The sequence below is a fragment of the Geospiza fortis genome, unplaced genomic scaffold, assembly GCF_000277835.1.
Source record: "Geospiza fortis unplaced genomic scaffold, GeoFor_1.0 scaffold173, whole genome shotgun sequence".
Classification (NCBI taxonomy): Eukaryota; Metazoa; Chordata; class Aves; order Passeriformes; family Thraupidae; genus Geospiza; species Geospiza fortis.
The window spans coordinates 3,527,659-3,539,852 of record NW_005054334.1 but is presented as its reverse complement, the minus strand read 5'-3'; the positions used below and the strand labels follow the sequence as shown (position 1 = coordinate 3,539,852).

The window sequence follows — 12,194 nt, the reverse complement described above, 5'->3', positions numbered from 1 at the left end:
CGGGGTTTGGGTGCCACGGCCCCCGTGTGACGGCTGGTGGTCTGATTCGGTGCTTTAGCCAACAGCTCTGTGTACGTGGCGTACACGATTGGTGTGTTGCCTGGCACCGTGCTTGGTTTCCTTTAATATGAACTCGCCCTTGCTCCCCTGGGTAGGAGAGGAAGATGCTTTGTTGTGGGGGAAAGAACCAGAGGGAGGACGGCGGTGAAAGGCTCTGAATCTCTCGGTCAGTGCTGTGCCTCTGCATTGCCCGGGTGGAGGCAGGCGGGTAATGAGGCCCTGAGACACGTCCAGTTTTCCCATATGGCCCTCCCTAGCTGACACATGCTCGGGGATCTGAGGAGCAAGTGCACAAACGAGACCAAGATGTTCCTGTTAAACATTTCCGTCCAGACGAGTGCGCAGATTCTGTGCCTAAAATACTCCTACCCTTCTCTTGTCATGTGCAGTTTGAAACTACTGCAGATAATAGTGTCCTGGGAAATCCTTCTGGAATTAATCAAGAGTGGTAGCAGCTGATATATTGTTCTCTTGTCCTCTCCTGAAAGCTGTACCTTGGCTCAGCTCTTCCCTCAAGCTCCACTGGTGCTTCTGGGAAGCGCTGTGCTCCTCACTTATGGAAAAAGATACAGTTTAATAATTTGTTTGCATTAATGGTCTATGAGCTGAGACTCTCAGGGGTGTGTGAAGGTGCTGTTGAGGAAATGGCAAGCGGTGAGATAGCATGATGTTCTCGTAACAGTTTCATTTGCCTTGTGTTTTAATTGAAAGCCATCTGTCTCTTGCCCGTGTTTGTTTTTGTTGAAGCAGTGTCCTCTAGGCCAAGAAGCGACTCCTCCTGCTGAAGGGAGGAACACAGAGCCCTGTTCCTCTCAGCTGGCTGTGCCACAGCACTTTGCTGAACTCCTGGTAGCCCCTCTGCCCCTTCCTGGAGTCTCTGTGGAAGGACCATGGAAGAAGCTGAGGAGGAAAAAAAGGACGAGGCTGATTATAAAAGGCTTCACAGTTTTCCTCTGATTAGGGTATGGAGGGAGATGGATTACACATTTACCAGTGTCAGAGATAGGAAAATCTGCCTTCATTCTTGCTGCCCTTCTCCTGCTGCATAGCTACTGTGAGAACATGTAGTGCTGGTCCTGTGGAGAGATCCTGGTTGTCACTGCTGCTTTGTCCCTGTCCTTGATCTCTCCTGGGGAAATCTAATAGCTTCAGTGTTCCTCATGACAGCCAGAGGAAGCCTGGGGCAAAGTGATCCATCAAACAGATTGAGAGCACACTGCCTTCAGAGCCCTCTCTTGTGTTTTGGATACAGCTTGCTTTTTGTCCTGGAGAAGCTGGAGCAAAAGATCTTGCTAGCCAGCAGCAGCAGAAGAAAAGGCTGTGTAATTTAGATTTCTTTGTTACTCATATAGCAATAATTAAGGACTGTGGTGGAAACAGTGTTAGTGTGCTTCCCCTTGTCTTGATTTCCTTCTTTAAGCTGTGCTTACACAGTGCTAGTTTTCATGCAGGTCGAGAAGAATTCTTCATTGGCTGGAGGAATGGTTCACTTATAGTGCAATAAGCCTTTTCAGATTTACTCCATCTAAGCTCCCAGCAGAGCCAGTGCAGAAGTTAGAGCAACTTACTGTTGTTGTGTATGCAGCTCTTATAGAACCAGAACCAGAAGTTAGAGCAACTTACTGCTGTGTGTGTGCAGCTCTGATTGTTGTGCTCAGCTGTGTGTGTGTCTGTCTGATTGCCCTTGGCAGCACTCGGACATGCCGGAGGAGATGCGCGTGGAGACCATGGAGCTGTGCGTCACGGCGTGTGAGAAGCATGCCACCAACAATGAGGTACCAGCCACCTCCCAGAACGGGCTCCCTGCTGATGCCACAGGAGCAGGCATCGGGGTGTAGGGCAGAGCAGAGTCAGGTCATGGCATCCTGTTACTCTCTGCACTGAGCTAGGGTACGAGGAGGCGAAGAGCTTGGCTAGATCTCAGATTCAGTTCCCTTGCTCTGCAAGATCTATAAAAGCACTTTGCAGAGATGGGTAGTGGTGCTGGCTCCCAGACCTTACCTCCTTGCTTGTCTTGACTTCCTGAGACATGCTTCCACTCTGTTCATAAAATGCCCTGTGTCCTGAGGGCTTGGTTCAGAACTGCTTGGGGTCTCTTGTTTTGGGGATGAGTACATGAAAGTCTGTTAAGTATTCCCTCTTGGCTTTAGGACCAACGATCAAGGGAATACATACCTTGCTTCATGGGCAGGGCACCACCTGTCACTGAAAAATTTTCCTCTTGCCTTTTTTAGGATCAAGCAGGGTGTGATCTGGGAGAAGCAAGCCTTTTAAAAGTCAGCCTACTTTCAGTGTTTTGGTAATTAGCTGGAGAAAAAAAATGGACTCCTGTAAAAATAGCTGCAGCTTAGTGACCTGAATCTGCTCTCATGGTCACCGCAACCAGTATAACTCCAGCAGCATCTGAAGCAGAGCTCTTGCTTCAGACTGTGTGAACTACAGAAGTGATGCAGTTCTAGCTGCTGGGCTGGAGGCTGCTGAGACCAGTTCTACCCTTGGGTTTGCCTCTGGGGAGCTCCCAAGTCCTGTGGTGCAGCTGCTATACTTGTTGCCCATGGCTTGAGAAGATTAGGGGGATGTTTGCATAAAACCTCTCTGGTTGCTTTGTCTTACCCTATGCTATCTTCCTTAATATTCTCCAGAGCGCTGCCAAGATGATCAAAGAGACCATGGACAAGAGATTTGGGTCCTCCTGGCATGTGGTGATTGGGGAAGGTTTTGGCTTTGAGATTACACACGAGGTGAAGAACCTGCTGTACATGTTCTTTGGTGGCAGCCTGGCCGTGTGCGTCTGGAAGTGCTCCTGACCCCTGGCCAGGTCCCAGACTTGCTTGAATACAAGAGATTTCGTCCTGCTTTTGACAAGTTTTGTATGATCTGGAGGTGGGGCTTTATTTTTAATACTTAAATGTCAAGATTTCTTTTTTTCATACTGATGTAACAGTTCTGTGGGATACATAAAGTTGGCGCGTGCGTGTGTGCGTGTGTGTATAATCTTGCTAAACTGTCCTGTCCTTGCTTGTGGGATTTCTCATCCGTCTGGCTCTTTCCTTGGTGTTTGAGCTGGAGCAGCAGGGAAGTGAGGAATAGGTAATCTCACAACACACTGCACAGCAGCACTAGCAGGGGAAAGCAAAAGCAAGAAGGTGCCATCTAGCCCTATGTTTTTTTTTTAACTCCCCTTTATTCCACATAGTTTTCCTCTCTCCTCTGCTTTCTCTGCTACCATGCAGTATGGCTCTGACCAGCACCTGTCTTTCCCCTCTCTGGATGCTGCTTGTACATTCTTCCTTTCTTCTGAGATGTCTGTGTAGATCTGACAGCACCAAGGGTCTCCCTTCAGGCTGTCTGTGGAGGTGTGAGCCACAGGGAAGCAGTCCCAGCTTGCCCTTCCCTGCTGTTTTGGGAGGGTACAACAGCTGAGCTGCCGGGCTGTAGGAGGTTGCTATGCAAACTGCCCCCTCCTTTCTCACCCACAGCACACTGAAACAGCATGAAAACACAGGCGGCTGACGATGCCTGGGGAGTGGGTGAGAGCTCTTTTTAAGGCTCAGATGCCTCCCTGTCAGTTCCTGGGGGCGTTGCAAGTGCTGTGTACTTTCAGCATCTTGTTTGGAGGCTGACAGAGAAAGGAGGCTCCATGTGAAATATAACTTGGTCATCAGAAACCTAATGTCTTTCTGGACTTGCATTCTTTTAGCCTGTTTGATTTTTGAAAGCTGTTGGTGTTGGAGGATCAAACGAGCGTAACTATGTTATATGTATGGCGTATTTATAAAACCTGGGGAACTGTGTTTTTACAATAAAAGTTTAGTAAAATGTCTTTGCGTGCGTTTATGTAGGCAAAGTAGTCCAAGAAATGTGGAAATGAGTAAGCCATGGTGTAGCACAGGCAGAGGCCAGTGACAGAGTTCCATCCTGCTGGTTTCCTGTGTGACTCTCATCCTCCCTGTTCAGTTCCTTTTACCAGTGCAAGCCACCATGGTGAGGAGGGTTGCCAGGCCTGTGGTGCTGCTGGCCACATCCCTCTGTCCTGTTTACAGGCAGCTGTCTTAAGTAGCAGCAGCAGCAGCAAGGGAATGTAACTGTGTCTGCTGCCTCAGCTCTGACCTTTGGAGTCTTATATTTGTAGCTTCCTTAATTTTCAGATTTCCTCTCAGAATGTTGCCAGCTGACACCTCTAGTCCATAGTTAAGTCTGAAGAATCTTTCTGCATTATTGCCTGTGGTGGATCAACAAGTACTTTTGTTCTGGTCTTACAATTCCTTTTGTTCTTTTTTCTGAACCTCAAGTGTTATGCTAGAGATGTCCTTTCTCAATTTCCTTGTGTCAGGGAGCCAGGAACCAGAGTAATATGAAGACAACTAAGAATTATTTCAGATTTGGACCATCTATGCTTGGCTGGGCCAGGGTAGGTTGGTACTATGATTCCTGCCCCATGATCAGGATTGCTGTGCTGTGTGGAAGAGCCCAAATCCTCTGAGCTGTCTCATCGTGCAGTTGCTCTGTGTCCCTCCAGCTGGCTGCCTTTATGTGAAGATAGTGCTATTGACAACACTTTCTGCAGCCGGCAGGTGGAAAAGATTATTTCCTCTTCTGCAACTTTCTATCTTTTCTAAACTCAGATCAAGAGGTGAAGTCTTTGAAATGCCCCATGCTGGAGTGGGATGATCCCTTCAGCCATTCCATGGTCACTTTAATTGTGCCTCTTTCACGCTAATGAATAATTAACTGCTCTGTGCATATGCACAGGCACGCTGGTCATGGGCATCTCTGCAGGGTCGTGGTGACCTGCAGATGACCACAGGGAGCTGCTGACATCAGCACACAGTCTCTTGGACTTGCTGCCTGTTTATCTTCTTGGCCACCAGCTGATCAAAGCTGATGTCTCTGTGACCTGCGTTGGCAACAAGGGAAGGGTGAGTGCTCCCCAGCCTTCTCAAAGCCTCAAAGCGTGCAAACAGATTGAGGTGAGCTAGGTGTGAATGTGCAGCAAGTCAGCTCCCACACTGCCATTCTCACCAGGTAAGTGCAAGGTGGCTCACAGGAGAGTGGCAGGCTATTTTTATTCATAACGGTAACAGCTTTCCTACAGGAAGTCACCTTGAGGAAACCCTTGTTAGCTGATTTGCATTCCTGTCATGGGCATTGTACCTGAAAGCACAAGCCTCCGCCTCCCAAAATGTGGCTGTGTGTTAGAGCCCCTGCCCTGAGGAAAGTTTTCAATCAGATCCATTGTCCTGCTTGTTGCACGTTGAACCATGCTTTGCTGGCCCCTGCGCATTAGAAAAAAGACTTTCACCCTCCTTTTGCCATGGAGCTGGAACATCTTTGGGCATACCTGTAATTTTCACAGGAGTAAGGTTTATGGATTAGAGATGGAACCTTGTCCTCTATTTTCCCACAAGAGACCCCTCTGTGGCTGATGAACCTGCTGGATCCAGTCCAAAGAAGGCCACGAAGATGATCAGAGGGCTGAAGCACCTTTGTGATGAAGACAGGCTGAGAGGGTTGGAGTTGTTCAGCCTGGAGAAGAGAAGGCTCTGGAGAGACCTTATACCAGTACCTAAAGGATGTCAACAGGAAAGCTGGAGAGGGACTTTTTGGCACGGCTGTTGTGATAGGACAAAGGTTAGAAGTTTTAAACTAAAAGAGCTTTCTTCGAGATTGGATACAGGGAAGGGAAGACATCTTTTAGAATGAGGGTGGTGAAACGCTGGGACAGGTTGCCTAGGGAGGTGGTGGGTGCCCCACCCCTGGAAGCATTCAGGGATAGGTTGGATGAGGCTCTGAGCAATTCAATCTAGTTCAAGGTGTCCCTGGTCGTTGCAAGGACTTTGGACTGGGTGACCCCTAAAGGTCCCTTCCAACCCAAACTATGATTCTATGAGGCTTTGGAGCCTCTAAGGCCTCTCTACTTTTTACTATAAAACTGCTCTCAGTTGCTGGAGGATTTTTCCTTATGGATTTTCAGTGGAAAGCTGGGAAAGTTGGCAACAGTTTTCTTGCTATTGTTTCCCTCTCATTTCTTGCCCCCCTGCATATTGCTGCCATTTCCCGTCAAAGCATCAGGCTGAGTCAGATGTAGAAAATGAGATGAAAAACGCAGGGTGATGGATGGGTGGCAGCCAAAATGACTCTTTCTATCCACCCGTCCCCTAAAGCTGTGATAGTGGCTCAGAGGCTGTGCCTCATGACTTCATCCCTCCCTGCTGAGGGGAGATGGGAACATCATTATCAGCTGCTGATGAGTCCTGATTTGGAGCCAGCAATGAAAATGTCCTCGGATGTAGGGCTCCTCCTCCGCCCCAAGGGTGACTTGAACCTGCTGGGAAGATGGAGGAAGAGCTGGAGGGGGGAGATGAGAAGAAAGAGGTGCAAATTCAGCCCTGTCTCTATGATGATGTCATGGCAACAAGTCAGGTGATCAGGGCAGACTTTGAAGGTCTCCAGCTCTTCTCTGTTGCTGCAGGCTCACGTCTGACTCGCTGAAAAATCTTTTGGTTAATATTTAATGCCAGCATTCAAGTGCTAAGGGTGGCAAATGCCTCACCTAAGCCCCCTGCCTTTGCTTTGCAGTGGGATGTTAAATCAGGGTGAGGAGGTAGGATTGCAAGTTTCATTATCTGGGAATGGGACTAACAGTCATTAGGGTGGCTTCAGCCCATAGGGTCCCTATGCTCATCTGACTCCAGGACATGAGAAGGACGTTTCTATCCCCTCCAGCCCAATCTGGAGCTGGTTTGGGGCACTGGAATGAGGAGGTCTCCCTCTCTTTAGGGCTGGCTCTAGATTACTGAAACCTGTGGCCCTGCTCCGGGAGCCGAGCCCAGCTCCTTTGATGCGATCAGTTAGTACAGGGAGTTGGTGTTTTGGTTGGTTGGTTGGTTGCTGTTTTTCTGAGCCGTGACCTAATGATCCCCTGTTCCAGCTACAGCCCCTCCTAGGGGCCTTCTGTCTGAAACGTGTGTCCGGACTGAATTCAGCAAACTTCCCGGAGCAAGACGCTGTGTTCCTCCACGCATGGAAGCCATCTGCTCCGCTCCACCAGCTCCTTCTGCGGGGCTTCGAGCTCGCCAGCCGGGCTGGGAAGCTCTCCTCCTCCTCGCTTGCCCCGGCTCTCCTCGGCCATCTTGCCAGCAGAAGGCTGGGGAACGCGGGGCCGGCTGAATCTGGGGCGGCGATGGTGTCAGCCGGAGGCGGTTTCCAGGCAACTGTCGCGCCGTGGGACACGCGAGCCAGGAACACCGGGGACAGCGCGTTCCCAGCGCGCCGCCTGGGAGGGGACGGCACAGCGCCGTGCGGAGAGGGCAGCGCAGGCATGGCAGCAGAGGAGGGGGTCTCCAGAATAGCCCACTGATCATCGTACCCTCCCTGGCTGAGAGTGAGCATTTCCAAGCTGGCTGCCGGTGCATCTCGCGACAAGGAAGAACTACATGATGTACGGGATTTCACGTGCCTTCTGCATCCTTTGGAAGAGCAAAGAGGAAATAAACATTGTGCCAGACTGTAGCACAGCCCCCAGACTTATTGCAGGTGGTCCTGCGCTTGTCTGTCCCTTATCAAAGTCATGAACCATTTTTGTGCACGCATCCCAGCTCTGTGTCCCTGGGTGTCTCTGCAAAAGTGAATTTCTTGTAAAAAGAAATGCTCTTCCCTTTCACAAGCTGCCAGATCACCCCAGCATTTGGTGGGTCCCACTGCCCCTCTGTGCCAATGCACAAGGCAGTATCCCCACTCCTGCTTGCCTGCCTCCCCTACCTGCTTTAGGGGCCCTGGGAACATCCTTAGGCCTGAAACTCACCTGGCAGCCCTTCCTTACACTGTCAGCCCAGCATTTCCCCTTGCAGCAATGTCGATTCTTACATCCCCTTCATTTTATCCAGTTTGAGTGATTTTTGAAAGGGGGCTTGCGTACAACTGATTTTCAATGGATGAGGGAGGGTGATAAAATTGATATGGCCAAGCAATGGGAAAAATTTCTGGATTCTGAGAGTGCAGCTGTGATGAACATGGGGAATGGGACTACATAGTGCTTGGCAGGGTGTGTGCTGCAGAGGGGCAGAACCATTTTAATGCCCTGTATTCAAAGAAATGTTCTGCAGCCCTGTGCAGGTGACAGCGCAGAAAGACAGGACAGTGAGGAGTCATCTGCAGCCATTGCTGTCCCTGAGCCAGCACTGCAGCTATTGATTTGGAACTTGCCCCGTTCACTCTAACCTTGGCAATGCCAGCTTGACCCTTATCAGTGCTGATAAACCCTGCTACAACCTCCTGTCCCATCCTGGTGGTGTCACACTGTGAGGTGCTGTGGTGACAGATCTTTCCTGCCACTCTGCCCGTGCACCAGTTGGTCTTTTGCTGGGATGCTCTGAATCCAGGAAACCTCTCTCCTATTTTTGCACAGAGGCTGCAGCCACACCAACATTTTTAACCCTGTGTTCGTGCCCATCCCTTGCTGAGTGTTTTGTGTGAGGAAGGATGCGGTGGCGGCTGCAAATGTTTCTCCAGAGGAAACTTAAAATCAGCTTTCTCTTTCTTCTGTTCTTGGCCCTTCTTGTGCACCTGGTGGTGGATTTTGCTCTCCCCACAACCCACAGGTCCTGTGGCTGCAATACTAAAGCATCAAAAGCTGTGGATGTCCCGTCAGGCAGCCCCATGCTGGCTGGCCTCAAAAAGCTGAGCCTGCGGATCCTTCAGGATTTCAGTGGAAGCAACGGCTCCTTGGAGAAGAGTTCCCAGCCAGAGAGAGTGGGGCTGCATGAAAGGGTTGGAGAGCCAGGGGTCCAAGAGCAGTATGAAGAGGTGAATGCAGGGTGGATCAAGGGATCAAAGCTGGCAGAACTCTTCAAGCATCCTCTTTACAACATCCCAGTCCCAGAGGTGACAGAGAAAGACAAGCTGTTTGTCGTCAACCCCATGGAGAAGTTCAGCCTGCGCAGCAGTGGGAGTGATGAATGGTGAGGAGCAAGCTCAGCCCTAGCTTGCATTTGGGGGATATGTGGGTTTCAGGGAACAAGCAGCAGGGACCAAACGTAGTTCCCTTCTGTAGATCAGCATCCTACCCTAGAGGGGCCCCCATTACTGAGCATGCTCTTCTCGTATCTCACATCCTGTCCTAGCCCTGAATTTTTGGGCTGCTACCCATAAGCTTGTAGCATGCAGCAAAGCTGAAGGAGACTCTTGAATTATTCATTGTATTACGGATATCTATTAGGTGATCTCCTCAGCTCCTTCCCTTCCCCAATGCAGACTAGCCCTTAGTATCTCTCTCTGTACACGAGGAAGTCCCCACTCCAGATTTCTAACCACTTTTATCCCCCTCTCTCGGGACGTTGGAGATGCAAAGCTTGCAATTAGGTTACCTCTAACCATGAGACCATTCCTGTCCTGCATTTTGCAGGATATGGCCTGACCTTGTTAGGCTCGGCTGTATGGTGAGCTCACTGCTGACAGCTGTCTATTTTTATCTTTGGACTACTAACCTCTAATTAGAAGGGAAGATATTAAAAGCTTTAGCATTGTGACACATAGCAGCTTCCTTACAGAAAGCACACCTTCCAAAAGTGGTGCCTGCTAGAATTGGGAGAGAATAAAAGCTGGCTTAAGAGCTGGTTTCCACAAATGGGCACTTGCCTTATCTCTGAGGACCACCTTGGTTCTGGTTTGATGAAATCAATGCACAGTCTGTGTTTCCCTAGAGAGAAACATGGATTTGGGTGTTATAGATGCCTTGGGCTAACTGTCCCATTGCAGTTCCAGTGTGTGCTAGCACAGAGGTGGGGCAGACACCCCCAGGGGCTCCCTTGAATGCCAGCAAACTGCAAATTTCCAGGATGCATAGAGGCAGGGATAGTGCTAACCCAAGCACTAGTGTTATCCCCCTGAGGAAACCCACTCAAGGGGAATGGGCTGTTGAGGATGGGAGCTCAGGTCAGTGCTGGGGATGGCTGGGAAGTCCATGCTTCTCCACCATTGTTCAGTGTACACACATGTGTCCCCAGGAAGCACATGAAGGAATGTAGCAGACTGTACTCCTGGGAGCCAATCCCTTAGGGAAAAACAATGAGATAATCTGTTCCAGCAGGGAAATAAATGCATGGATGAGAGAAAGAGGATCAACCCAGGGATTTTCCATGGGGGATGGAGGGAAGACACTTTGTCCAATCCACCCAAAGTTGGTGGGTCTTCCAGGCCACCAACTTTGGGTGGGATCTACCAGGTGCCAAGAGCCCCATGGAGGCCCTATTGGGCAGGGAGTTCTGCCTCCATGAAACCTGGAACCAATCCAGGGCTGGCTCTGGCCTTTCTCCCCACCTCACCCTCCATGCACTGGCTCCCAGGAAGGGCCTGGGGACACGGGAGCCATCCTGTCCCAACTAAAAGCTGTCATTGTTGTTGGGGTGGTGGTGGCTGTCGGGCTGCAGGGTCAGCAGCAGTAAAGCCGAGGCGCTCCTCCCGACAGGGAAGACGGCCTATGACACCTACCCCACGTGGCTCAAATTCCACATCGGCATCAACCGCTACGAGCTGTACCCCCGCCGGGACCCCTTGCTGCCCACGCTGCTCCGGGATCTGGCCACGCAGAGGATCGTCAGCTCGGGTACCACCTCCCTGCCCCACCCCTGCCCACAACCTGCCCCGCTGCCCGCTGCCCGCCTCCCTCATCCCCATGTGCCTCCTTTCAGTGCAGAAGTCCGGCGGGACCCAGCTCAAGCTCATCATGACGTTCCCAAACTATGGGCAGGCCCTCTTCAAGCCCATGAAGTGAGTAGAGTCTGGGACAACCCTATACCTCACCCACACGGTCCTGTTAGGTCGCAAGAAGTGGCCAGAGGGGACCATGGAGGGAGAAATGGAGAAATGCTTCATGTGCTGCCTCGCTTCAGCGCCTCCATCCCAAAACTGACGCGAGCAGAGTGGTCCCGTTTCCCTTGCCTTCCCTGGCGGTGCTTGCTGCAAACTGGATGCAGCTTGTGATGGGGTAGTGACCTCCAGTGGTGGAAAGAAGAAGGTGGTCCATGAGGACCATCCAGGAGCCTCCAGTCCGTGAGGGCTTCCCCATCCCTTGAGTAGTGAGCCTAGACTGGGGGCTTGGCGCCACCCACCCATCAGGAAGTGACTGGAGGAGACTGGGTTTGGCTGTGTCTCCAGTGTCACAAGGGAACACAAGATGGTTTGGAACTAATCCCATGCTTGGAGTGACCCAGCCCATGATGATCGCCCCCACTGTCCCCTCTCTCTCCAGGCAGACCCGGGACCAGGAGACCCCCATTGATTTCTTCTACTTCTCAGACTTTGAGCGGCACAATGCAGAGATTGCAGCCTTCCACCTGGACAGGTGAGCATAGGCTTTGCATCCAAGCCTGCCCTCCCACACTGGCAGTGCACCAGAGAAACTCCTCCTTCATCCCACCTCTCGCTCCTCTGTTGTGAGGGATACCTGTGTCTCCTGTCAGTTTTAATAACTCGCTGTTATAAAACCAGCTGAGGTCAGTAAGAAATAGTTCCAAGTTCTGTGTTTCAGGATCCTGGATTTCCGGCGAATCCCCCCAGTTTCTGGTCGTTTGGTCAACATAACAAAGGAAATTCGGGATATCACCACAGACAAGAAACTGGCCAAGACTTTCTTCATCTCCCCAGGTGAGCTTTCATGCTCTCATCCTCCCCTGTGGCCACCTGGATGGAGCTCACCCGGTGCTGACTGCTGCTGCCCTGGCTCCCCCTGCACTCAGACAAACTATCCTACTGGGGACTGTTCCAGCTCCCACGGGTGCCCTGCCACAGGCCTTTGTTCCTCACAGCCTCCCTTGCCATTGCTTTGCTGGTGGCACATGGCCAGAGTGCATGGAGTGTCCTTCCCTGGCTGTTTGCTGGACCACTCTGCCTGGGGGTGCCTTCCTTCTCTTTGTCAACCTTTGTTTTGTCCCCTGGCCAGCGGGAAATGTCTGTTTCTATGGGGAGTGCTCCTACTACTGCTCCACGGAGCACGCCCTGTGTGGCAAACCGGACCAGCTGGAGGGCTCCATGGCTGCCCTGCTCCCCGACAAGACCCTGGCCAAGCGCCGCTCCTGGCGCAGCCCCTGGCGCCGCTCCTACCACAAGAGCAAGAAGGCTGAGTGGGAAGGGGCATG

The 12,194-nt window shown here is 51.3% G+C and overlaps 2 protein-coding genes across 2 annotated transcripts in view; both read left to right on the top strand.

Moving 5' to 3' along the window:
• The first annotated feature begins 795 nt into the window (after positions 1-795).
• DNAL4 (dynein axonemal light chain 4) lies at positions 796-3,883 on the top strand. The gene is made up of 3 exons (XM_005421850.2): positions 796-1,022; positions 1,752-1,835; positions 2,703-3,883. The coding sequence occupies exons 1-3, from the start codon at positions 951-953 to the stop codon at positions 2,865-2,867; spliced, it is 321 nt and encodes a 106-aa protein (XP_005421907.1). The 5' UTR covers positions 796-950; the 3' UTR covers positions 2,868-3,883.
• Positions 3,884-8,541: 4,658 nt separating this feature from the next.
• LOC102036473 (extracellular serine/threonine protein kinase FAM20C-like) overlaps positions 8,542-12,194 on the top strand; it is a 5,354-nt gene continuing 1,701 nt past the window's right edge. The window contains exons 1-6 of the mRNA XM_005421935.3: positions 8,542-9,020; positions 10,488-10,663; positions 10,749-10,827; positions 11,309-11,401; positions 11,588-11,703; positions 11,999-12,179. Coding sequence (XP_005421992.3) covers positions 8,542-9,020; positions 10,488-10,663; positions 10,749-10,827; positions 11,309-11,401; positions 11,588-11,703; positions 11,999-12,179 — 1,124 coding nt within the window. The remainder of the gene's footprint in view (positions 9,021-10,487; positions 10,664-10,748; positions 10,828-11,308; positions 11,402-11,587; positions 11,704-11,998; positions 12,180-12,194) is intronic.

Coding starts and splice junctions, on each gene's coding strand:
- DNAL4 (XM_005421850.2), top strand. CDS start 951: ATGGAAGAAGCTGAGGAGGAAAAAAAGGACGAGGCTGATTATAAAAGG. Junction 1,023..1,751: donor ACAGTTTTCCTCTGATTAGG/GTATGGAGGGAG, acceptor TGCCCTTGGCAG/CACTCGGACATGCCGGAGGA. Junction 1,836..2,702: donor AGCATGCCACCAACAATGAG/GTACCAGCCACC, acceptor AATATTCTCCAG/AGCGCTGCCAAGATGATCAA.